The sequence below is a fragment of the Podarcis muralis genome, chromosome 12 (genome assembly GCF_964188315.1).
Source record: "Podarcis muralis chromosome 12, rPodMur119.hap1.1, whole genome shotgun sequence".
Taxonomy (NCBI): Eukaryota; Metazoa; Chordata; class Lepidosauria; order Squamata; family Lacertidae; genus Podarcis; species Podarcis muralis.
Window position 1 is genome coordinate 26,227,436 of NC_135666.1, and position 26,984 is coordinate 26,254,419.

General features: G+C 42.5%; 2 protein-coding genes across 8 annotated transcripts in view; one reads left to right on the forward strand and one right to left on the reverse strand.

Moving 5' to 3' along the window:
- Window positions 1–24,464, forward strand: CROT (carnitine O-octanoyltransferase). Of its 2 annotated transcripts, none has more exons than XM_028751486.2 (17): window positions 1–320; window positions 2,058–2,178; window positions 4,459–4,583; window positions 5,874–6,055; window positions 6,675–6,799; window positions 9,471–9,579; window positions 11,573–11,666; window positions 11,762–11,887; window positions 13,507–13,608; window positions 14,351–14,434; window positions 14,548–14,655; window positions 15,412–15,542; window positions 17,047–17,170; window positions 18,780–18,858; window positions 20,159–20,252; window positions 21,389–21,508; window positions 23,212–24,464. In XM_028751486.2, the coding sequence occupies exons 2-17, from the start codon at window positions 2,064–2,066 to the stop codon at window positions 23,330–23,332; spliced, it is 1,839 nt and encodes a 612-aa protein (XP_028607319.2). In that variant the 5' UTR covers window positions 1–320; window positions 2,058–2,063; the 3' UTR covers window positions 23,333–24,464. The 2 variants fall into 2 exon arrangements, with proteins under 2 accessions (XP_028607319.2, XP_028607320.2); XM_028751487.2 differs by lacking the exon at window positions 1–320 and adding an exon at window positions 1,741–1,888.
- ABCB1 (ATP binding cassette subfamily B member 1) overlaps window positions 24,218–26,984 on the reverse strand; it is a 56,308-nt gene continuing 53,541 nt past the window's right edge. For all 6 annotated transcript variants that reach the window (XM_077936900.1, XM_028751484.2, XM_028751485.2 and 3 more), the window contains exon 28: window positions 24,218–26,199. In XM_077936900.1, the coding sequence (XP_077793026.1) occupies window positions 25,993–26,199 (207 nt within the window). In that variant the 3' untranslated portion in view covers window positions 24,218–25,992. The remainder of the gene's footprint in view (window positions 26,200–26,984) is intronic.

The window sequence follows — 26,984 nt, forward strand, 5'->3', positions numbered from 1 at the left end:
GGCCCTGCCCCAGCCCAGGCGACCCAAGGCCGGCCTCCAACCCGCCTTGCGCACCGCGCGCTCCGCCTTGGAGAAGCCCCGCCAGGCGCTGGCACTTCCTCCTTCCCAGCAGGCCTGGATGTGGGGTAAAGGTGAGAGGAGAAGCGAGCCAAGAAGCAGAAGCCTCCGCCTCCCGCCGCTCCCGCTTGAGCAACTCCGGCTTCACTGTTTGGGCTGGAGGCCGAGGGACGGGCGGCGGCGAAGACCCCGACTGCTACGCGGAGGCCTCTCCGAGCGGCAAAGCGAGCAAGCAGCGCGGCCTGCCAGGCGCCGGGGCTCAGGTAGGGGAAGGCAGCGCAGCGCTGTGGGAAGAGGAGGAGGAGGGCGCCCGGGTGGGGTGGGAGCCCCGCAGAAAGGGGGGCGCCCCGCAATTGATTTTTTGGGGGGCCTTGCTTGCTCCCCTGTCTCCTTCCCTCACCCCACCCCATAAGCCGCCTCCTGTTGTTTCTGCAGCTCAGCAGCCAGAGGTAAACAAACTCGACGCTTTGCAAAGCGCAGCCCGATGAATTCTGTAAAAAAAAAAAACCAATAACGCGAAAACAGGCAAAGTTCGCAACGGAGCGTGACAGAGTTTTGTGTTCTTGATTTGCTGTGCAGTAAGCCGTCCTGGGCTAGGGCTGACGCCACCAGCAAAACTTTTTTAGCCCACTACTGTCCCTGCAACTGCTTACTGTAGAGCCCCAGCTGCAACTTGAACGCAGGGCACCTGACTGCGAAACTAGGGTTGCCTACTACACATTTAAGGCACATTTCCCCTCCCCTCAAAAAAATCCTGGAAACCGTGGCTTGTTAAGGGTGCTGCGGATGGTAGGTCCGTGAATGAACGACTGTTCTTGGGGTTCATTTGGGAGGGGGGGATGTATTTTCAACACACAGTGTGTATATGCAGCCTGCGTAAGCTGTCAGCTGCCTCTGTTTGTAGTTTCACTTTTTGGGAAGCACTTAGGGCGTATTAGACGGTGTATGCACGAGAAATGATAGCAACGTTGTCAGGGTTCGGGAAGAAAGTGAAGTGTGTGTTTCTCAATCGCCCTGCAAAATAAATGCATTTTAGATTACCTTTTGCAAAGGGGCCAGGCAGGCAGAGCACACAGTCAGGGAACATTGTTGCCATGGGTGCCCAAGATGCTTCACAAAAATCAGTAAAGACTGGCTTGTTCTGGACTTCTGACACAACAACCTACTGGTGGTAAACAAAGGGCAGGGATTGAAATAATATAGTGTAAGGTTGTCACTAAGAGGTATCATGTACCATGGAGGGAAAACACATGTTGGGTAAACCCAATTGAGTATGATATTAAGATCATGATGTATTATTACTATACATTAATTACTATAATTCATAAGCTGGACAAGGTGGTTTGGTTGTACTTAAATTTGCATATCATTATCAACTTCAGTGGCATTGAGAGCTGCTCTAGATTACAGTCATACCTCGGGTTACAGATGCTTCGGGTTGTGCGATTTCAGGTTGCGCACTGCACCGAACCCGGAAGTACTGGAATGGGTTACTTCTGGGTTTCGGCGCTTGCGCATGCGCAGAAGCACTGAATCGCAACCCGTGCATGCGCAGATGTGCGGGTTGCGGGTTGCGAACGCTGCAGGTTGCAAATGTGCCTCCCGCACGGATCATGTTCCCAACCCGAGAGTCCACTGTATGATCTTTCAGAAGGGCGGGATTAATACCTTTTTCACTAGGCACACCCAGGACTTGCAGTTCTGTTTCCCGTTCCCACAGATTAGAAGATTTGCTGTGAGGGAATAGCTTTGAAGTTTTGACTTTTAAAAAAAGGTCTGTAGAAGATTTGCACTCCAGCAGAAGGAGAGCGTGAAGTCTCTGGAGTAAAAGGTATGATTGTTTTTAAACAGGCAGGGACATTCAAATCGACTTGGATCGTGGGAGAAGTTTATATTGTAAATGACCCAAGTAAAATGAATTAACGACAGATCAGGAAGTGCAATCAGTTCATAGGAGTCTGTTTATTTTTATTTTTCTTAAAAAATACTCTTTTCTGCAGATCGTCATGGAAAACCAAGTGACTGATTCTTCCGAAGAGCGTACATTTCAGTATCAGAGTTCACTCCCTTCACTGCCCGTTCCTGCTCTTGACGAATCTTTAAGGAAGTACCTCGATTCAGGTCTTAAACAAACGTTAATGTTTATTGTGGGTAAAGACTTAAGTAACATGGAAAGAATAACCTGCTTTTTGTCTGCTTAGTCAAATAACTTCATGCATGTTAAGAGTCTGAAAGTACTAAGGAGTTTGAAACACAGTTGCTATAATACATTACTTTATTTGCAGAGTTAGCACGAAATGTACCAGTATGCTTTCAATATTTAAAGCACATGAAGTCACAATAAAAATGTTTGCCACTGAACTGTGCAAAGGTTGTAAAGCGTTATCCAACTCTGCACTTTCTAAAGTCAAATGGGAGGAGCTTGAAACCATGACAGTGTCCTTGTTAAAATTACTTGGTTCCTACCCAAGGCAAACAACCTTCAAAGTACAGCAGATTTCTATATACTGAAGCTGTAAGTGACACCATGCTTAGAAACAATAATTAAGATGTTAATAAAGAACTTATTATCAGGTAATTGTGTATAGGGTTGCAGCCTAAGAGAGTACTATGGAACTCAGTGGGGGTTACTTCTGAGTAAATGTAAATAAATTTGTGTATCGTCTAGATTGTCTAGTGTTTCAAACTATAATACCTGTTTGAAATACCCAAAGAACTATGAGATGTTACAGTTTTAAAGCCAAAAAATAGCAGTCATTACTAGAAGGGAAAAAATATTTTCTTATTCCTGTTACAAGCCATATAGTTTTTGAAAAAATGTTCCTTGTAACCTTATCTCTTATATTCACGATTTAAAATCAGATGGGTTGTATCCACTAGGGTTTGGATACCTTGGTTGGAAATAAAATTAGCTCCCATTGATTGCTTGATCAACTAAAGCCGTAGTTGATTAATACTTGCAACCCTTATTGTTGTAAGTTTTCATTTTTCATGAAACATTATTAGAAAAGAATGGTTGTTACCGAGGACTTGCATACTTTTTTTTTTTTTTAGCAACACTTCTGAATAAAAATAATTCCCAACTATCACTGAATATCTTCCTAAACATTGGGCATTTGTGCCAATGTATAAAGTTGTCATTGTACATTGTGTCCTTTAAGTTTAATCTATTAAAAGTTTCATAGGCCTAAGAATCAAATAGCCTCAGATTTCTCCAGCCAAGCACTGTAATGACTGTGTCCTTAAGAGTCAATTTACAAGCTATACCAGTCTGTTGGAATGCTCCTTAGAATTGCAGTGTAAGGTCTCTGACAATATGCACACTTGAAAGAAGTTCAATAGAAAACAAGCAGACTTGGTAAATAGATGTAGGCTTGCCAGCACAATTTAGCAATGGTGGATAATCACTGAGTGATTATTGCTGCCTGACTCTTCCATGGCTCACTGTTTTTTCTTCAGGTGTAATAATCTGAAACCTAGCCAGGGAATAGGGTGTGCATGGTATTTGGCTCTATTCTGATTGACAAAAGGGCAGGAGAGCAATTTGCAGATTTTACAGTACAGAAATAGCCCTAGCTCAGTTATACTTAAAATATAGGCTTGGCAAAATATTCAAATATTGCCAAAGGACTTGACCATGTTGTTTCACTCTTCATCTTCTCGGGATTAGTTGTGGTGACACTCCTTCTCAAAGGAAAAAAACAATACCTTATATCTATGATATATCTACTGAACACTGGTTACTGTTCAGGCTCAATGTGAGCTTTCCATTTTACTTTGAGAGTGTAGTGACTACAGGCTACCGTAATTCACCCAGGCATCTTCTTAGTCTTGTTAACTAAGCCACATGTGCAAACTCTGTCCATTCCAATAACATTGTGTTTCAGTTGATACTGGATGGTAATGGAAGTTTTGTTTGTGGTTATTAATTTATAACAATTCTTCTGCACATGTAAGCCGTCATTTAGTACTACAGAGATGAGTTTGCATGACCAAAAGCAGCAGAAATATGAGGTGATTGGACCCTTACTGAACTCGAAGCATGGGAACCCCCAACAAAAATTTAAAATTTGGCAAAATATTTGGACTTAAAGATATGTATTGGTATAATTTGGAATAACTAATGTGATATGATTGGATTGTTAAATGGAAAGTTTAATAAAAATTATTTTTTTAAAAAAGAGAGATGGGTTTGCATGTATGAACCTGCACTGTGTTTGTCTCATTATCATTCAGCTGTTAAGAAATAGCTATTTACAGATACTGTCAGCCGTGGCAGTTGGTTTTTTTGTTTGTTTTCTGCACACTGATTTTGAACTTTGGAACATAAATGCAACTTGGAAGTACAGTCATAAAAAGGTTCAGAACATTTTTGTTTAACTAAACATTTGTGTTTTGCAGTGAGACCTTTCCTAAATCAAGAAGAATATCAAAGAACTTCTGACATAGTAAAAAGATTTGGAAATGGGATTGGAAAAGAGCTACATCAAAAATTAGTTGAAAGAGCTAAAGTGAAGAGGAACTGGGTATGTTTTAAGAAAGCTTGCATGTTTTGCTAATTCATGCTGATAATCAGTTTTCTAATGAAAGACAAGAAAAGGGTGCAAGGATTATATCTTGGAAATATCAGTCATTGACTCAGTACTTTGATCCTTACTTATACTGCTTCATCTCATGTTGTGGGATGAACCACACATTCTAGCAGAATTTTCAGGACAAAACCCTCTTTTTATGTGTGGAAAAGCAGCACAAATGCATAATAACCAGACCACCAGTTCAGTTAATCAAAATTACTATATTCTGATTTCCATCCTGCTGAAGTCAATAAGTCTTGCAGAGCAATCCAATGCATGTTTACTCTCTACAGAAGTCCCTCTGTGTTCAGTGGACTTCATGTGTGTATAGGAGTGCAGCCTAAATTAACATAAGACCAGTGCTTCACTTTAATTGTATTGTGGATCCATCTAGATGCAGGAACAAACATTTTAATGTGCTCAAGCACAGGCTGCTTTGCTTTGGTCTTAAATTTGTTGATTGAAGAAGAGTTAAAAAAATATTTGTTACATAATAATTCTTAAACTGGATTCCTGGTTTGTGATATTTTACCATTTCATGTCTAAGAAACAGAAGGAAATCCTTTTTTCTTTCCTATTTTAATTGTGCAGAGACCTATATCAGGGTTTAGAAAATGGAGACAGTTTCACATGAAATTTTAAATGCCATAATATCTTCCGAAAATTCAAGCACCTGATACTTAGAAACAAAACAAAAAACACTTCAGGTGTAGGATAATCCTATGTAGAGCGCTACATTTATAGATTGTAAACATGAGATAAATGTCTGATGTCCACATGTTCATTGTTGACCAAAAGTAAGGTTTAACGGCTAGAAATGTTAGCAAAAGCCAAAGCCCACTTGCATTTCCACATAGTTGGACCAGGCATATGTGGTCAGCGCATTGCTTGGAGCATGCAAGGACCTCTGTGTAAGCGTACGAAAAGCAATTTAAAATAGGAAAACGTTTGATCCAAATAACTACTTTAGGCGCATATATATATATATATTCTTTGCATAGGAATCCCCCATGCCAGATCAGAAATTGAGTCTCCCTTTACTTTCAAATATTGTTTGTTGTGTGGCATGGAGGGCGGCTGCTTGATCCTTATATTCCTAACCCTCTCTTGATGTGCAGAACTACTTTTGCCAGTGCCAGTTATGAAGCTATGCTTGCCCTGAGGCCATTCGGCAGAAGACAAATCTAATTGTCAAAACTGTGCTCAAGGCTCCTTACGCTCTTAATTGCTGTTTCTTTTCAGCTGGAGGAATGGTGGCTGAACGTGGCCTATCTTGATGCACGTTTACCAACACAAATCTATCATAATTTTGGAGGGCCAGGCCCTTACCTCGAACATTACTGGCCACCCAAAGAAGGGACTCAGATAGAAAGAGGAAGCATTGCTGTATGGCATACCTTGAAATTCTGGGAACTATTGAGAACGTAAGAAACTTAAAAGCACCATGTATTAGTTCTTATATATAAGGATGATACTGGTCACTTTTTGGGTGGGAGTGTAAATACTGCTAATGTTCATTGCTGAATGTAGTCCCATTTGATTGTTTGAGGAGTTCTGTACGTGCTTACTTGGGAGTAAAGCCCAGTAAACTCAATGGGACTATTTTTGAGCAGACATGTATAGGATTGCACTGTCTGTGTCCGTGTCTTGGAAGTCCTAACCTGTGTCCTAATGTAAGTTGCTTCAAACATATATCAGCTTCTTGTGGATTAAGGCTGCAGGCTGGAGTAAGTCCCATTGAACTGTACGGCACTGCATCCAAGTTAGCATGCACAATATGAGGCTGTAATTGTCATAAAAAGAGAGAACAGAGGACACCTCACTAGTGTTTCCTGATGAGCAGATAGCTTTGCTGACTTAGGTAAGTGATTCTTCTCATGGGCTGTAGAAAAATGGTATAAGGGTTCAGAACACTAGCCTATTTAATCAGGGAAAGATTCCTTCCTGGTGTCAAATCTGGTATCTTCTTATCCCTGGGTTTGCTGCACATTCTTTTCAACAGAATTTGAGTGTCTTAACAATGTATTGTTGTGTTTATTACAGAGAAAAGTTGCCTGCACATAAACAGGGCAATATGCCTCTGGATATGAATCAGTTTCGAAAGTTGTTTAGCACCTGCAAGATTCCAGGAATTACACAAGATTCCATTGCCAATTATTTCAGGACAGGTAAAAAAAATATGATTTTCTAGATTAGAAGAATTTTTTTTTTTTTAAACAAAGCATGTTTATTATAGCATCCATTGCATACAAAAGGGCTCACAAGTACATTTATTTTGCTGCTCTGGTTTTAAGAATCATTATTATTGTTTGGTTTCTGGCCTTACAGTAAGGTTTAATCTGCAGTGTAGGAATCCAGAGGCAAATAGTCACTTTTTCCTTAAAAGTCCCACTGAAATCTTTGTAACCTATGTAAAAATTACTTAAAAGGATAACTTCAATTAAGCATGGTCTTTGCAGTATCTTGGCACTAAAAAGCCACAAGATTTGACTTTTTGTACAACTCTTCAAAGCACAGTAGCACCTTCAGTAACAGGATCTTGCAGTCCTACATAAGAACAAAAAGGTTCGGTCACATCTATAAATCTAATTGAAAAGAGGGTGGATTTCCTTTGGCCTCATTTGGTTGACAGTAAAAAAGCTTTTTAAATTATGTTTGTACTTTGGTCACAGTGAACGCTAGTAGGTTGATTAAATTGCAATGATTGTAATGTCTATAAAAATAAAAGTAGTTGTGAAACTATTTTATATAAAACAAACTTGGACACTAGTTATTAGTTGCACTAGTTCTTAGCTACAGAGTTCTTGCAATGTCCAGCTGGAATGGAAACAATTCAAGGAGACAAAAGTTGCTCATCTTTCTGGTGAGCCGATGGAGAGGCCTTTCCCACCAGTAAAGCCATCAGTGCAAGAGGTTTCAGGGAATATAAATCAATGCCACAGTAAAGCAGTGTACTGACAATGTTACATTTACATTGATGCTGAGTTGCCTCTCTTCATCCACTTGAACACACAATCACCAGGAATGTTGTTGACAGGTGTATGAAGCTCTTGGTGAGATAATAATCTTTATAGGCACACCCTATTTGATTGCCTCTGCAAAACATGCCCTGTTGCCACTGTTCTCTTCAGTAATGCCAATATGTAGGTAGTTGCAATGTACAAACCGAGAATGCCTCCTTCATGTAACATTCCTGAAGGTAAAATGATCTGCCTGCTTCTTTATAAACCTGTGCCATCTACTTAGGGCAGTATGCACTAATTGTGGGCTTGTGGCCGAGGGGCAGAGACCATTAGCAGCAATAACACTGAGCTGTAGGAATGAAGATGTCTCAAGTCAGATCCATGTTCCCATGTCCTAACAAGAACCTTTGAACTCTCCCATCCCCCTCCTGGAAGAGGCAGCGATTAGGGAGAAAGCAAACACTCACTCTCGTTTCTTTCTTCCCTTGGTTATTGAAAGACGAGACCATTCTTCAAAGGTGAGAAGTTTTTCTCTAGATCAACACAAGGGCTGCTTCTGTGGGCTGGCGTCTTTACTATCAACCTGTCCCCTCAGTCCATCTGCAGTTGCTTCCACTTCCTCTCATCTCTAGGAAAGAGCCTGTAACCTGGACCACGTTATTAACGGTTGAGGACCAGCCAACTCTCTCACATGTTTATTTGTAATATTGCTTACCTGCCCCTTACCATAAAGTCCTGAGGCCGGTCACAATATGTAGTTTTGAAAACAAGTGAAGCATTTAAAAGTGCTGTAATGATCAAAACACTAAATAGTATTGTATAGATTCAACAAAATGGGTGGAACCCACAAAACAAAAATACCTTAACAGTCGAAGAACAGAGTAACAAGGTGTGGGCCTTCAGCATTTGGAGAAAGCCATACAGTGAAGATTAGCATGTCAGGGGTACTGGTTCCCTCATCCTCACTTTATATAAACACAGGTGTGTGTGTGTGTGTGTGTGTGTGTGTGTGTGTGTGTGTTTTAAATCCACTGCTACCAATTCACTCAGAATGCCTTAGGAACATGGATAGTAGGCCTAGGTGTGGGATGAACTCTGCCACTAGACAAAGCATAAATTTTAAAATAATATTGCTGATTTGTTAAAGGAGTACTGTATACATAAGGGAATGCAAATAATTATTTGGGAGTCTTAAAAGTGCTTGTTGACAGTTTCTGAAGATTTGAGAGGCCCTCCCACTAGCCTCTTAAGTGGCTTTTGTCTCAGGTCAAATTCCCCAACACTCCACCCCAGCCAAATACTCTCACAAACAAGTCTAGCTACTGAGGTCAATTTGCCTTGGTGCCTCAAAGCTCGTCTGGGTGTACACCTGTCTGCCTGGACCAGTTTAGCCAACTAATATCCCACTTGTGTACCCATCTTCTGATAAGAGTACACAGTATTTCGAGCTTGTTTGTGTGGATGCTAATGCTCATATCATTTAAGAAAATGATATTTTTAAAAATACTCTAGTTACCAATGTATTGCTGTGATCAAAGTGTCCAAGCATCCGCTGGAAATCACTGCAGTATTCATCCAGATAAAACAAAATGCACCCAACACCTGCTATGTTTTATTTCTTCCTTTCCAGAGGTAAACATTGCAGAGAATCCTAAATATTCAGCTGTGTTGTCACATCATGCTATAGAGCTTTTCTGTTTCAGTTATCTTTGCAGCGCAGACTTGTGTTGGACTGAGAAACACATTTCTCCATTGAAATGGGTAATGATTAAAAGAGGTTTTCGTATTGGTTTTATTTGTTGCAGCACCTTACCTGGCATTTTGCAGTGACTGCATCATGCTCACAGGCTTTTTTTTTTCCTTTTTCATCTTTCAGACAGTGAAGGTGAATCCCCATCTCACTTGATAGTCTTGTGCCAAGGTCGAATTTTTGCATTTGATGCGGTACACGATGGTCAATTATTGAGCCCACCAGAGATTTCTAGGTATATTTACAATAAGTACAAGTTAAAAATCAATGATCAAGTTTGTTTCTGTTACTTTGTTTCTATGTAGATTTAATGTGAGTTACACAACATGTTAAAAACTAACATTTGTATTCTAAAAATGTCTCCATGAGATCACTGAGGGAACATTTTGCAAGGAAGATTATACATCTTCAAAGGAGTTTTGCAAGCTCCATTGAAATAAATGGCATCTGCATGGCAGTAGTGTTTTGTGGACTGTACTCTGATAGAGTTCCACTTCATCATGAGCTGCACAGTCGTGCCTTGAATCCAGAATGCCCTGGAACATTCTTTTGGAACCCGAATGTCTGATGGGGCTTCCGCAGCTTCTGATTGGCTGCAGGAGCTTCCTGCAGCCAATCAGAAGCCGCAATTTGGTTTTCGAATATTTTGGAAGTTGAATGGACTTCCGGAACAGATTCCGTTTGACTTCCAAGGTACAACTGTATTACGTTTCTTTCACATTAACTCCTTCCTCTAAAATTCCTATCCGTTATTCACTCACTTTTTATGGAGGATCCAAATTATGTCATTAAAAGATCATTGCATTCCAGTGTTTTCTGTCTTGACTGATTTGTGACATTTTTTTTCTTTGCATTTTATCGCAAAAAAACAATTGTAGCAAAGTGATATTGACACTATTAAGTGCTTACTGTGAGTTTAAAAATTTCCTCCTTGAAGTTTCTGCTCCTCTTATTGTTTCCTGTTCAGTATACGTGGGGGACTCATGATGAATTGCCTCTTAATTAGTCGGCTTCTGCTCCCCATGGGAACAGGCTTCAATTACTGATTTCAGAAAGGAAAGGAAAAGAAAAGAGAAAAAGAAATAAAACTAATACTTTTCTCCAGCCTCATGAAAAAAGGAAAGAAACTGATTGCATTGTGAGTCACTACTAATTTCCCAAGTGTAGTGAACAGGAATTAATAAAAGAAGCGAAAGCTGAAAAGGAGCAAACTACTGCAAGAGACCTTGGCTCAGTGGGAGTTTCATCCATGGCAGTGGATGCTGCTCAATACACTAGTGCTATATTGAACCATAGTTTTAAATTCAAATGACAACTTTGGGCTTAAAAAACAGGATGCCATTTGGGTGCCTCTCTGGGTTTCTCTGAATAGTTGGATGGGCTGAGCGGTTATAGCAGCAGCTGCTGCCATTTGCCCTCTCCCCAGAGTGTCCTAAGTGTACAGGTAATAGGCGTGGGCTGTTGAGAAATGTGCGGCGGGAAAGGCAGGAGGGGATGACAACTTCCAGACAGCAGCTGCTACAAGGGCCACTGCTGCCACAGCTATCCCTCTCCTTTCAATCTTTTGTGCTCCATCTCCTGAAAACCACCATCTCTTCCATTCATGGTATCTGTGAATGTGGTGGTGAAAAGGAGATTTTGACTCTGTTCTGTTTCCAGCCGCATTAAAGGGCCTTACTGCAGAAACAACCATTGACCTCTATCTCCTTTTCTCTGAAAAGGCAACACTACAACCTGCGTGCTTCAGAGAGCAATTAAAATATTACTTAAAAAAAAAAATCAAGGCGAAAAAGAACGTGCTAGAAAAGAGAAACACATATGTGGTTGCACTATGAATGTTGACCTGTAAGGACATATTTCCACAGAGAAACAGTGCAAGATCCACTGAGCATAGGTGCGCCTCCTAGAAAATGAGTGGGAAACGAGTAGTTCTGTGTAGTTTTTGCCATAGGTATACTATAGTTGTAAAAGGCATGAATCTGAAATGAGTTCCGAGAAGGCATGCAAACAATTCATCAGACCATCTTAAACTCCTGGTGGGGTCTGAGAGAAAGCATGTGGACATATGAAGGTAGACAGGGTGGCCTAGCTGATAGGACACTGGAACCTGAATTAGTTAGTTTCAAGTTCTGGATAATCACAGGCATAAGAGATTACCTTAACTGATATTTTGCATCTGGACTACTAACTAGCTTTAATTTCTCATTTTTTATTTGTAATCCTTCAAGGCAACTTTCCTACATCAAAGAGAGATGCCAAAATGAACCCAAAGGGCCAGGATTGTCTGCCTTAACATCTCAGGAAAGAACCCCATGGGCAAAGGTTGGTACACTTCATTTCTTTTTGTGGTGGAGGGCAGTGATTGCCTGGATTGATGTGTTTTTTGATGTTTAATCATGACTACACTTGTCTCTTAGACACGCGACTATCTTATAAACTTGGATCCAAAGAACCTGTCCCTGTTGGAAAAAATACAGAGCAGTGTATTTGTAGTCTCCCTTGATGAACTGAGTCCTCAAGCTACACCTGAAAATTATACAGAGGTAATTATGGATTGCTGGATTCCATATTCTGCGCAGTTCTTAATAACCTGCTTCGTGTTAAATAAACATTTGGCTCACCTCGTGTTGTGCTCAAAGCTGTAGGTTTCGCTCCACCCATCAATTACCCTAATATAATGATATTGTTTTAAGATGGGACATATCCGGCAGTATCACTGTCGACACAAAGCTGGCACATCCCACCCTCTGCTAAATAATCTCTGCTCCTGCGCTCACAGGACAAACTGCAGCATGTCACAAGTAAACAGTGGAAATGAACATGGTGCACAACACCAAAGTGTCTGCAGAGCAGTTATGCTCCCGAGCAGGTAGCATGTATCACGAGAGGCCAGACGGCCATTCGCTCAGACCAAAAGAAATTTCCATCCCAATCAGAAGCATGTCAAATGGGAGAGAGAACGAGACCTGTGCAGCTGGATGCTATACAACAAAAACTCTGATAAAATAAAAAACAGTCCCCAACTCAACGAAAATATTAAAACAGGATCACAGTAATGATTACAAAACAACCATCAGAATTAAACATCAAAATTAATCCTCATGCCTTTTATAGCTTAGCTTCTTGCAGTGGTTATATAGCAACATGGTTTCTACAGGCAGCTTTTGAGTACAGGCAAAGAGGGAAAACACTGATTAGCAACAAAAAGATTGTTGGGCATTAACTGTAGTACTGAACTGTGGGAGTGTTGTGGTCATTTATTAGGGCTAATTTGCATTTTTGGGGGGCAAGTGCTTGTAATGTTTAATAATACACTTCGGTCAGGAAACACATCTTCCAAACGTGGCTGAGGACCATTTGCTTGTGTTGGGAGAATGGCATCTCCAGTTCAACCTTTTCAATATTTAGTTCTATAAAATACCGGTGTATACAGGCAAAAGCACTCTACACATACGTGTAAATCAATGCTTTGGTCTATATCGAAAAGAGCTAATGAGAAGAAGAACTGTACAGTCGTGCCTTGGAAGTCGAACAGAATCCGTTCCGGAAGTCTGTTCTACTTCTGAAACATTCGACTGCCGAAGCGTGGGTTCTGATTGGCTGCAGGAAGCTGCTGCAGCCAATCAGGAGCAGTGGAAGCCCCGCTGGGTGTTCGGCTTCCAAAAGAACATTCAGAAACCGGAACACTCACTTCTGGTTTTTGATTGTTGGGGAGCCAAAACGTTTGACTCCCAAGGCGTTCAGGAGCCGAGGTACAACTGTATTTTGAGCAACTGTTAGTCTGTTCTTTCTTTGCTACATCAAAATGCCACCTTTCTGCTGAAGCACTTAGTTTAAACTAGTGGTCTATCTACAGTCTAAGTGACTTGAAAGAAAACTGAAAAAGAATGAAGAGAGAGAAGGAAAATAATGCAAATTAATGTGCAAACTGTTTCATACTGTTCTATAATGAATGAATGGCCCCTGCAGAAGCCAGTTCTGGGTGGGGAGGAATCAGAGGGCAGTTCGGGAATTTGCTGTCTCATTTCACCCTTAGATGCAGCCAAGTGATACGGGAACTGTATGATTTCATTTTGATCTTCTGTTCAATTTTTGCCAATTTTTGTCAAGGGTAACATTGCAGGCTTTTCTTTTGGAACTTAAATGTTAACTTTTGACTTAGATCACCTCTTTGGCTCTATTGGGAGATCCAACGCTACGCTGGGGAGACAAATCCTACAACCTCATTATATTCTCAAATGGAGTGTTGGGTTCAAACTGTGATGTAAGTAGAGTTTTTTTATCTGAGGCCCCATCGATTCTTTGTATTCCTTAAATGCTACATTTTTTGGGGGGGGGAGTTGGTGGTAAAAAAGGAGTTGTATCTTTTTGAACAGCAGTTTCTGTTTTAGCACTCTGTTTTCACAAATACCTCAAATAAATAACAATTTATAAAGGAGTTGCTTTATAGTCTGAGCTGGCTAGCTAAATACTGAATAAAAAAGAAGCATAACATAATGAAGGAAACTCTCAGTGAATGCATTTGCACATAACAGTAAACCAGATTTTCAGGCCCTGTGTGGTTTATCTAGAAAGGGCAGTATGATGACTGAACAGTCCCACCTTGTCTTCCCTGGTGCAAACGGAATACACCAGTAAGCCTTGGTTTGTTACTCCCTAGTCAGCAAAACCAACAACAAAACATGGCTTCAGGTTGGCTAAGGATCATGGCTCGTTAGGGAGCAACAAAACGTAATCACTGTTACAGACATAAAGGAAAGCCAAGATTCTCTTGTTATGGGAGTAGCAAAGTGGGAGGAATTGCACAGTGTTCGCCAGCACGCTTACTCATTTCTGATAAGCCAGACCTTCTGGTTTATTGTGGTTTATCATTGCAATACAAAACACTGCTGGTGTTACACCCTGAGAGTCTCTTTGTGGAGAAAGCCAGAGAATCAAAATCAGTAAGTTTAGCCCCAAGTTTATGGTGCACTAATACAGTCATTTCTGTTTTGCGAATGTTTCAGCATTCTCCTCTAGATGCCATGGTTTTGGTAGTCCTCTGTTCTTACATCGATGCCAAGGTGGTTGAGTCGGAGGGAAGGTGGAAGGTATGAAAGATTTACAGTTCCATCCTATCCTATGCCAGTTTATAATAAGATCCTCACATTTATGGAAATAAATCTTGGGACTGCTCTCTCTCATCTTTTGAAATGAAAAACAGGGACCAGACAAAGTGCGGGATATCCCCTGGCCAGAGGAACTTGTGTTCAGGTTGGATCAGAAAGTTCTAAACAACATTGTGCACTCTAAGGAACAGTATGAGAAGCAGGTATGTCTTCTCTGTGCATCTTTTTCTGTAGACATGGGTTCCTTTATTTAGACCTGTCGCAGGTTAGCTGCCTGACCAGCTTCACTGAGTTCTCAAAGCAGAATGATATCTGGGACAGGCACAGTTGATTAAACGTTAGAGCTTTCAGAACTCATTAGTACAAACCTCCTTCTCTCCGACAGCAATTTATTTGTGTCTGTAAATTATTGCAACCTGATTAAAGTAACGAGTCAGTTGTATCAAATTGGTTTTAACTGATTAGAGCTAAAATCCCGTGCACACATGCTTTGAACTTAATAGGACCTACTTTTGAGTAAACTTGCATAGACGTGAGCTCTAAAGCTACGTAAACTGGTAAATGATGAAAACAATATTTTTGAAAGAAATAGCATACTTCCTTTGGTTTTAGATGGTGCCCGCTACCTGCAATTAATCTAGGATGCCCCTTTAATTAAGGCTGCAGTCCTATATCTGCTTAGTTCCAGGCAAGTCCAGTTTAACTCAATGAGGCTTACTTCTGAGGAGACTTTCATAGGGTTGCATTGTAAAAAGGCTGATTTTTAAAAAAGGGTAAGATCCGAATGCATTCGAGTTCCTGTTTTCACCTGAATCCAATAGTGCTATGTAAGGGGTGTGGAGGGCGAGGAGGAAATAGAATAGTCAATATGCGTAATTGTGTAGAGTTTGGAAGTTGAAATTTTGGGTTTGGGTTCCCGCCCCTTTTTCCTGTAGTGACAGCATTTTCGTTTTTCTCAGGTGTCTGACATAGAGGTGGTGAATTACGCCTTTACAACCTTCGGCAAAGCGCTGATCAAGAAACAGCAGTTGCATCCCGATACATTTGTTCAGCTTGCTCTCCAGCTGGCGTACTATAAACGTCATGGACAGTAAGGAAAAAAAGTTATCTAGGCAAAATTTGATCGCGTGGAACCAAAAAACTTTGAATACGTTGATTCCTAAATGAAGTAAATTGTAGAGCAGATCCTTAGTATCTTACCCAAAAATACCTATACAAGAGAGTGTGCTGCCACTTTGAATGAAGCCTGAAATACAATGGGGTGCATTTGGACCTCCTAAGCAAAGTGGGATGTCCCTGGAGGATTTTGAGGCTCTGTAGGGAGACATCGGGGCTTTGACTACTGCCTTGGTATACATGCTTTTAAAGCAGTCGCAGTAGGAACTGCTCTGTAAGTACATATTGAGGTAGTCATCAAAGGGTGGAAGTAAAGTAAGTGCACCCCAAAAATAGCTGCCAATGGGGCAAGGCCCCTCACAAACACACACCAAGGAGCCAGAGAGGATTGGGATCCTTTGTGAGGGGTGTGTTTTATCCCCACTCCCAGCCATTTTTGACGGTGTCAGTCAGTATTCCGCTGTGATACCTTGTTCCCCAGTCACAGCTACATTAAAATATTGGATGCTTGGAATTGTGTTTTTTGTTGTTGTTTTTGTTGGGAAGCAATCACTTCACCACCAAGAAAGGCTTGCGTAAAAGTGCCGGCAGGGAGATTGGAAGATTGGGCGGCTGCACCAGCAAAATCCAGTCCAGCACTCCTGTGAGAGCTCCTGCACAGATCTCACACACAAACACACTGTGTTGATGGCTTGAAAAGTCCCATTACCTTCATGTTTCTGGATCAGTTAGTCTGATTGGTTCTTTCATATATGGGTTTCTGCTAAAACATTGAATCGGCAGGATCTTTAATATACCCTCACTACACCTCCAGTAACCTCTCTTCCACCCCCATTATTTGCACACTCCATCGACCAATGATAAATGCAGATGGTCACTCATCATTTAATCATTTAGAGTGGCTTGCATGTAACCATGCTGGAAATGTTGTGCTAAGCAGCAAGCAATTTTTTTTGCCACTGTCTTTACCTGTGCCTATGTGATAATCCCCCCATCCCCCAATAGCCATGCTGCATATGACCAACTTTGCAGGAGTTGGTCCACACCTGGGTTCAAATACTCTCTCTGTCTTGAAGCACAGTGGGCGGCCTGTTAGTCTCAGCCTATCCAACTTGAGAGTTGCTTTGAAGATCAAATGAAAGCGGTGAAACGGTGTAATCCACCATAAGCTACTTAGAGAAAGGGTGAGGCAGAAATATAATAAATAAACGAATGCACTGTGATTACGCTGCTGCTTTTAAAGGTTCACATGCATTCACCTTCTGTTCTTGCCCTTGAAAATGGAAGGTTCTTGCCCTGGGGAAAATCTTACTTTACTTACGTTAGCTTAAAAAATAATAATGAATAAGCTTTTCAAGTTGCCTGTCTCCTTTTACTCTCCCCTACTTCCTTAAAACATGCTTGCACAATTGGATACTTTCTCATTCAAGTGGAAAGGGAGCTTCCTTTTTTGTAATTGTCCTAACATTCTTTTCTAGCCCAGGTTGCTGCTATGAAACTGCTATGACCAGACGTTTTTACCATGGCCGGACAGAGACTATGAGACCGTGCACCATGGAAGCTGTTGAATGGTGCAAATCCATGGTAGATCCAGCCTTTACTGTAAGCATTGATAACGATAAGTACTTTAGGATTTCCAATTCTGCATGCTTTGTGTTGTCGCTGTGAAAAGTAGCCGGGATGTGGGAATCAAGGCTGTCTATTCAAGCCTTTTTGTAATAAAGGTTCAAATCCAGTGGATACACAAGCCCTTATGTTCCTTTGGTAGTTAAATCTTGGTTGCTGCCTCATACAGCCCATTCGCCAGCTTTCTTCATGGCAGAGAGTACAGATAACTAAAGCAATCATATTATGTAAGACACACAACTTGAGACCTAAGACAGAACCCATTCACCATGGGAGATGTAGCCATTTGTTGTTGTTTTTAAAACGCAGAACTATATTGTTTCACTGGAATTTGATTTCCTTGTTTTTAAGTGGGGCAGCGATAGATCTCTCTCCTGCGGTTTGCTATCAAGTGGTAAGAATTAGAAATCTGGCAGAGAAATAAGGCGGCCATCTCACTTCTACCATTTTTTGGGTCTTCCTTTCTTCCTCCTGCTTTTCATTCTGTTCACTGTACTGTTGTGTTTTGCTAGCATTGGAGCTCTGGATTCATCCACTATTAACTGAACGGTTTGGGCACTTGGAAGCTAGGATTTCACATTGCAGAAATCCCACAGGGCTCTGTTCAGGTTTCTCACACCGCAGGATTGTTGCAAAACAAACAGCCAGAGATGGTGTAATAAAGCTTATCCCTTTTTACAGGGCTCATTCGGTGCCCATTTTAGTTTGGCATCTTGCAGTTTTGCTGCGGTCACTTTCCATTGCCATTTTGAAGGGTCTTTTCCACATTTATTCACTGGGCTGTTTGGGGAAACATAAAACAAGGTTTTGTTCATTTAGCATATATGGATATTTAAGCATTACCTGGTCCCATTGAGGAAAACAAGCAAATTCAGAGATCCACTCTGATGGTTAGCTAGTTCTTCTGATGATCAGCTTGAAAGGAAACAGTTCGGGGAGAGGAGGAGGTGAAGCTGATCTCTCAGCGATGGACCCGCCTTCCCATCTCTCCCTCTGTTGCAACCATAGGAAATGGCAGCTAACAGTTAAGGGGAGAGGAGGAAAGAAACACCAGCTCATCTGTCTGCTATGCCAATGGAGTAGGTCCTGCTGTCCTGACACTCCTTAAGCATAGCTATAATAGATAGCAAGGAAGCAGGCATAAGGTATGGATCAGGTGGTGTGCTGCATTTTCTTTTTTGTAGTGCTTTTTGAGCAAATGCCACCTGGATAAGACCTTCGTGACTTGACTGAGTGCACGTACTGATAATTAATAAAACAATGCATGCTCACTGTTTGTGTATGGGTTCGCCTTTCATCTCTGCAGGACACAGCTATGAAAAGGTAGTGACTCCCTCCTGCTGGCTGATGTATTGTTAAATAGACAAGTGCCCTAAGTTGTTGCATTAACTCTAAAAGTGTTCGTTTTGCCCGGGGATTGCAGGTCATAAACGGCGACAAGGAAGAATTTCAGTTGGCTTAGAGGGGAACAGCAGGCATGTATGATTTTTCCTCCTGCGTCTTGCTTGAGGGAGGAGTCTTCAGTTTTATTCTGTTGGGCGCCACAGTCCGTTCAAATGATTTTTGTTTTCTTAACTTTCTGCAGCTCGGCCAACGAAAACAGCTTATGCTGAAGGCATTTGCAAAGCACAATAAACTGATGAAAGAATGCGAGAATGGAAAAGGTACTTTCCTTTTTTTGATGCTTGCCAAGGGATGTTTCTGTTGCGATAAGTTGGCATTTGTGTTCTCTCCACCTCTGTATTGCTGAACCGAGCTGAAAATGTGGCATATTAATTCACCCTCCCATGCATTGGAGGCGGCAAGCTCTGCCTCCTAAGAGCATAAACTGCTGTCATTGCTACCCCTTTAGCAAACTCATGAGCATCCATAGTAGGAGGCAAGACGGCTAGTTAACCTCCCCCATGTGCCATAATTCTCTGATGCCCAGCTTTCATTTTAAAAGGAAAGTCTCCAGGACAGAGGTCAGGAACTGCTGACCTGCAGACCAGTCCTGGCCCATCAGGCCTCCTGATTTGGCCTGCTAAGCTGTTTTGAGGAAATCACGCCTACCCACCCAAAACTTTACATCATGTATGACAGGAACAACTGGAAGCTTAAAATGGGCTCCTGATCACTCCACTGCTGGAGCAGAATGTAGTCCCACCTGCCCATCAGGTGATGATGGGTGGTCAGAGTGCACCTTGCTGAAGGACAGAGGAGCAGTTTGCATATAATGGAAACCGTTTCTTCCTCCCAGTGCTGCTCTTTGAAGTGACCTCATTCTGCTCCTTAAACTTCTGAAAATTGGAGATTTTTAAAGGATCAGCTTGAGTCTGCTTGAAAAAGGCCTTCAAACATTGCTGTGCTGCACTTTGATGTCCCAACAGTTGGGACTGCAAAGCACAGCATCACCTGACATCACTATGAGAGACAGCAGATTTACCCATTGGGAAACAGGAGTTGACCTGGAATGTGTGTTAATCAGAGGCCAGGCCTACTTAGGCCTTGTCACCATCCAGACCCCGTATTTATCAGAAATTGTAGACCTGTTCTTCTGTGCTAATTTGCATATTTTCTTTGCGGTATTTATCACACACACACACCATTGAGAAATCCCTGCAGATGGCCATGAGCACAATCCCCAATCCATTTTGGCCACTGCTCTTGCTGTAATCAGGAGGCCAATAGGCTGAACCAATTGTTGTTGTTGTTGTTGTTGTTGTTTAGTTGTTTAGTCGTGTCCGACTCTTCGTGACCCCATGGACCAGAGCACGCCAGGCACTTCTGTCCTCCACTGCCTCCCACAGTTTGAACCAATTAAAGATTGCCAAAGTGCTCGAACCATACTTTTCCCACCGCAGGTCTCTTGCACAGAGAGCTATGAAAATCTACAGCTGGCTATTGAGACAAGCAGCTAGTAAGAAATCCGTACAGTACATCTAAACCACATGGGATTATTGGGATTATTATTTCTCTTTATAGGATTTGACCGTCATCTTTTAGGTCTCCTGCTTCTGTCAAAGGAGCACAGCCTTCCTGTGCCAGAACTCTTCTCAGATCCTGCTTTCTCTAGAAGGTACCTTTTAAAATGCTACGCCTTTGTCTGACAGGTGGGAGTGGGGTAAAGGTAAAGGTACCCCTGACCATTAGGTCCAGTCGCGGACGACTCTGGGGTTGCATGCTCATCTCGCTCTATAAGCCGAGGGAGCCGGCGTTTGTCCGCAGACAGCTTCCAGGTCATGTGGCCAGCATGACTAAGCCGCTTCTGGTGAACCAGAGCAGTGCACGGAAACGCCATTTACCTTCCCCCCGGAGCGGTACCTATTTATCTACTTGCACTTTGACGTGCTTTTGAACTGCTAGGTTGGCAGGAGCAGGGACCGAACAACGGGAGCTCACCCCGTCGCGGGGATTCGAACCGCCGACCTTCTGATCGGCAAGCCCTAGGCTCTGTGGTTTAGACCACAGCGCCACCCGCTTCCCTTTGGGAGTGTGGGACACATCAGCAAATCTCGCACCAAATCCCAGCATGGCAGATTTGTCAGAATTGACTAGGTGAAACAGGATGAGTAGTAACAGCCCACTATAGCAGCTGATAATGTTGCCTTGGTGCCAAGGCTAACTGCTTGTAGGCTGAGCAGTCCCAGATGCTCCAGAAGAGCCTGGAGAACAGCAGTATTCCCTTTAAAAATGTCCTTACCTGGTGCTTTCTTGAGTCTTTGCTGCTGGACCAGGAAGGATGCAGACCAAGAGAGGACTTCCACCCACCTTCCAGCTAGTTCCTCCTCTTCCTTTGCTTTGCAATTCCCATTATCTCCAGGTAGGACTGGGAATGATTCCTACGAGCTGGGATAGCTCAGTTGGTGGAGCATGACGCTCTTAATCTCAGGGCTGTGGGTTCGAGCCCCATGTTAGGCAGAAGATTCCTGCATTGCAGGGGGTTGGACTGCAATGACCCCTGTGGTCCCTTCCAGCTCTTTGTCTCTGGGAAACCCCTGCAGAGCTGTTGCCAGTCAGTGTAGACAACCCTGAGCTAGATGGACCGACCGTCTGACCTACGGCAACCTCTCTTAATGCTTTGATGTTGATGAGAGCGCATTGACTTCCTCTGGTGTAGCTTGCTAAGGATCAAAGGGAAAGCAGCCCCGTGTGTTTGTTTGATTCTGGATGGAAACGATTCGTTCTGTAATCGTGTTTCTTTTTAATTCGCAGCGGGGGAGGTGGAAACTTTGTGCTTTCAACGAGCCTTGTCGGCTACACGAGAATCGGGGGAGCTGTGGTTCCAATGGTGCACCAGGGCTACGGCTGTTTCTACAGAATTAGAGACGACAGGTGAGGATGCTCTTAGCCCTAACTCAACAACTTATACCTGCTCTCTGCATTTCTCTCTGTGTGCATCGTCAGTGAAAGTATCAGCCCTGGCAGTATTTCAGTAGGCAAACCAGAGATCACAGGCTGCCCTCACAGCCAGCACTTCAACTGGTTTCAGTATATATTTTTGTCAAATAAAAAGGAGGGGTTGAGGAAGAATGTAGGGTTGCCATAGGGTTGCTGTTTTTGTTTTTGACAAAGTTTTTGAGCTTTCTTTTTTTTGGGGGGGGGGGTGAATTTTACCCAAAGTTGTTGAGCTTTTTTACCAAATCTCAAAAAAGACATTTTTTGCTATTACAGTGGTACCTCGGGTTAAGTACTTAATTTGTTCTGGAGGTCCATTCTTAACCTGAAACTGTTCTTAACCTGAAGCACCACTTTAGCTAATGGAGCCTCCCGCTGTTGCTGCGCTGCTGGAGCACAATTTCTGTTCTCATCCTGAAGCAAAGTTCTTAACCTGAGGTACTATTTCTGGGTTAGCAGAGTCTGTAACCTGAAGCGTCTGTAACCTGAAGTGTATGTAACCTGAGGTACCACTGTATTTAGGAAAAATCACCAGCAGCAAAAATGACACTGCCAACATGGGTTGCCATATGTCCAGATTTTCCCAGACGTTTTCCCAATTTCCGCCCAGACACTGCTTCAGACTAGAGTCTTCCGTTGTACATCTTGGAATTTCCAAACGTATGGCAACCCTAAAGAATGGGAGGGGGAAATGTCCTTCAAGGGGGGGGGGAAACAAGGGTGAATGAGTAGTACAACAAGCATCTCAAGGAGAACTCGGGGTTGCTATTTCTGTTCCTGTCCTGGTAATACTGTAATACGTTCATTGCTGTGAAATACTAGTATTGCCGTGGTATTCATTATGATGCTGAATGTGCTAGTAGAGAAAGATAACTGATTCTGGATTCACAGTTGACTTCGTAATATAAAAATGACCTAGTGTGATTCACTGGATAGCGTGTTTGTGCTGGGGGGGGGGGGGATAACAGGGGAAAGTGCTCCCCCGAGATACTAAGAGGTCCAGTCAGAACTAGTGCTTTGAATCGGGCCTGGAAATCCAGACATTTTAGCTAAGGGTGTAAACGGTTCTTGCATACTCATACCCTTTACATTGAAGCCATTGTTCTAGTATTCAGAATTGCTGTATAGTATGTCACCTTGTCGGGACGCGGGTGGCGCTGTGGGTAAAAGCCTCAGCACCTAGGGCTTGCCAATTGAAAGGTCGGCGGTTCGAATCCCCGCGGCAGGGTGCGCTCCCGCTGCTCGGTCCCAACGCCTGCCAACCTAGCAGTTCGAAAGCACCCCCGGGTGCAAGTAGATAAATAGGGACCGTTTACTAGCGGGAAGGTAAACGGCGTTCCGTGTGCTGCGCTGGCTCGCCAGAGCAGCGATGTCACGCTGGCCACGTGACCCGGAAGTGTCTTCGGACAGCGCTGGCCCCCGGCCTATAGAGCGAGATGGGCGCACAACCCTAGAGTCTGTCAAGACTGGCCCGTACGGGCAGGGGTACCTTTACCTTTTACCTATGTCACCTTGTCAGATCACAATGGCATTATCTGGGTACTCAGCAGCTTCATCCATATGCAACTGAACATCTGTGTTGATTTTTAGAATGCTATTTATCTAAACAATTGTTTTTTTTTTAACATTTCCACTGATAGGATTGTTGTGGCCTGCACCACCTGGAAGTCATGTCCAGAGACGGATGCAGAAAATCTGTGTCAAATTCTGTTCCAGTGTTTACAGGACATGGTCAAGTTAATGAGCACAGCCCAGCTGTAGAGAAGAAGCTGACACTATATAGTGCCTTTAATGCTTTGTGCAATTACTATGTCTGTGTATCCTGTACACTTGAGGAAGGAAAGTTTAAGCCAAGAGGAGTGTTTACAACTAGGTAAGCTACTTTCCGGTTGAGCATAGGCAGAGAGAATGCAAAACTCTTCTTTTTTATAATGACCTTTACTGCAATAACAATGCAATAGTTTTCCTTGAATAATGTTGCAACAGCAATGCAAAATGACAAACTCTTAGTAGAAACTATGCAATATTAAACCAAGCCTCAGCAATGCAAAAACATGAGCGAATCAGTGGTAGTTCAGAAAATGGTACACATGCTCTGTGCCTTAGAGCAGCCTTTGCAAGGATTATGAATCATGATTCCTTTCTAGACAGGATGATTATCATGGCTGTTAGAATTTTTAGCTTCTAAAGCAGGGGTGGGTAAGCTTTTCTGGACCATGGGCAAAAAAAATCACCCTTGGCCAGCCTTACATGAGCGGCTTGCCAGCAGTGGACACACACACACACACACACACACACACACACACACACACACACACACACACCCCACTTGCCACACTCTCAGGCAGGTAAGCACCCAGCTGCTCATCAAATTATCAGTCTAGTGATGGGGGATGATTTGGACCCCAATACTATTTCTACCTTAAAAAAAAAAGAATGGCAGAAAAACTTGGTTTGGGGCTGGGTAACCCCCCCCCTCCCCCGCTGGCCGTTAGTCACCCCTGGTGTAAAGTAATCACGATAGGTATTGGGATTATTGCTTTATGTAATTCTTCACTACTGTTCTATTTTCTGTGATGGGATCTTTGCAACTCAAAAACCACCACTTTAAAAAAGGCTTTTGAACAGAATGATCATGTGCGAAACTTGTTTTAAAATTTTGCTTTTATTTTCCAAACCAAGAATATTAAATGAAACTGTACTTGAAAGCTTGCAATATATATATATATATATATGGTAATTATTAGAAAGTATGTATACCACTGTTGCTTCACGCGTATAGCTCCACAAAATTCTCAGGACTTCCTTCTTAGCATTTTAAAACGAAGCACCCCCTCATAATTTTATCAATTATGTAATTTCTTCTCTTTGGAATAAAACCACATCAAAGACAGTGTTGGCTTGATTAATCTGTATGTACATATACACACTTCATTGTGAAGAAGGCAGGCAGGCTCCTGTCAAACTTGTCAAACTCCCCTAACCCATATGGTGCTTAAATTCTTCAGAACACTTAATGTGGGTATTTATCTTTAAAACATATCTCTTTATACCCCATTCTTCCACAAGAAACTACCCAATGCAGCTGTCAGTTAATGAAAAGCAATATAAAAAAAGTGGTAAACTATAAAATCCAGTCATTTATCCCAAAAAGGATATTGTGGACCTGGAAATGATGCAGAGAGAAGCAACTGAAATGATAAAGGAGCTTGGAGCAACTTCGATTCTGACTAAACATCAGGAAGAACTTTCTGGCGGGAAGAGTTGTTCAACAGTAGAACCGTCTCCCTCAGAGGTGGTGGACTGTCCTCCTTTGGAGGTTTTTAAGCAGAGGTTAGATGGCCATCTGTCATGGATTCTTTAGTTGAGAATCCTGCATTGCAGAGGCATTGGACTAGATGACTTTTGAGCTCCCTTCCATCATTCTATGAAAGGTGACAACATTTGGGGGCTTTAGCTTAGAAGAAAAAGTGGGTAGGAAGGGATATATTTTGTGTATAAAAATTAGGAATGTTCTGGAGAAAGCGGACAGAAAAGTTCTAATACTAGAAGCTGGAGTCCTCTACTAAAGAACAGAAGGGAGTTATTCATGCAGCTCTTAGTTTAACTGCAGGATTTGTTACCACAGAGTGTAGCAATGCCCAACAAAGCTTAAAAAGGCTCTTTCCCACAGGCAGTTGCTGTTGATTGGCCCATTTGTGGGAAGGGGGACAGTCTAGCTAGGTCGGGCTCTATGGTCTTCTTCAGGAGTCTCAAATGAAAACAGCCACACAAGTAGATTTGCTTCCCAGTATGTTGTGAGGAAGCTATAAAGAAACATGCTTAATGCTGCTTCATTAAAAACAACAGTGGAGTGAGGTTTCCACTTCAGCCATCTCAAGGTCAATCCAGGAAGTTTGACAATCACCAACTGAGACTTCATAAAGCCCTTTTCACCGAGAATCCAAAATGGTTGGCTTTGAGAGTACTCACCAGTGTTGCTCCGGCACAATTGTCCATTTTTAAATTAGTAAATAATAGTTGGTCTTGCTTCAATTAGCCATTCAGATGTCAACATATCTTCTTGGTCTGTAGTTCTGGCTTCCAGGGTGCAAGGAAAGAGAGGGCTTGTCTCATTCTTTCACTTTCAGGTGTGTGTATTTTTAAGCAAAGTCCTTGGAGTGATCAAACAACTGTAACTTTTGAAAAAGGACAGCAAACATGTGTCTCTAGACAGCTGAGAATGAAAGGTAAGCACACCCTAGTGCAGAAAATGGATCGAGATAGGAAAAGCTTCGGTTTGAGAAGCCTTGCTGCACTTCAGCCCATCCGCCAATACTGGTTTATTTTCTTTAATATGGTGATGATACAAGTAGTGCCTCTTGCAATCGCCATCTCAAGAAGTGAATTCAGCTTTAGCAATATTCTGCTTTTGTTTTAATTTATGCAGGGGCTGATCCTGCCTGAACATTGACTAGAGCGTAATAGATTCCTTTTGCAGCCAGTAGCTGTTGATGTGTTCCTTGTTCTATGACTTTCCCGTTCTGGATCACTGCTATACTGTCCGCGTTCTGCACTGTTGATAAGCGGTGAGCTATTACAATGCAGGTGCGGCCTTGCCTGGCTTTATCCAGAGCCTCTTGGACAACCTGTTGAAAACAGAAAATTATTTTCAGTGAATGGGAAACAGAAATAGAAAGGGTTTACTTGAGATTCAAGTAGTGAACATAATTTTTTAAATAAGGGAATTTTACCACAATGAGGAAATCATGTAAGCTTTCATATCTGAACATTTTTATAAGTGCACCACCGGAAAAATAATGAGCAACCATAGTAAGAATGAAGAACCTCCTACCACCTTAGATCATAACAACTCATGGCCAGGACTGGGGAACCAGGGGCAGATTTGGGGGTCGTGCAGGGTATTTGCAAGCAGAGTAGGGGGGGGGAGGCTTGTTGTGCAGTGGGACATTATTCCACCTGCCCTTTTGTTTTAGTTGAATACCAGAGTGTTACAAGACATGCACGGCTCCAGCATTGTGACTCTCAACATGAATAAGGGTGACTGCCATGACTGTAACAACTACCATGGAATCTCCCTGCTGAGTACCACTGGGAAAGACTTTGCCTCAGATTACACTCACTCGCTGACAAGATCCCGAGTCACAACGTGGCTTTGGAGTTCAGAGGTAAACAATTTCCTCACTGCACTGGCTGCAGGAGAAATGCTGAGAGCAGAGACGCCTTCATAGACCTGGCGAAGGCATTTGATCTCATCAGCTGTAAAAGACTCGTCACAACTAGATAGCTCAACAAGATGACAGTGTCCTTCCATGATAACATGGAGGAGTGAGATACTGGCAGACCAACTCTGTGTTACAAAGATGTTTGCAAACATGACACAAAGGCTGGTAGGTCAACACCGCCCTGTGGG

Bases quoted from the DNA above. Each gene is read 5' to 3' on its own strand.
- CROT (XM_028751486.2), top strand. From the start codon at position 2,064: ATGGAAAACCAAGTGACTGATTCTTCCGAAGAGCGTACATTTCAGTAT. The intron at 4,584-5,873 runs GTATGTTTTAAG...GTTTCTTTTCAG, and splicing joins CTAAAGTGAAGAGGAACTGG to CTGGAGGAATGGTGGCTGAA. The intron at 14,656-15,411 runs GTATGTCTTCTC...CGTTTTTCTCAG, and splicing joins AGGAACAGTATGAGAAGCAG to GTGTCTGACATAGAGGTGGT.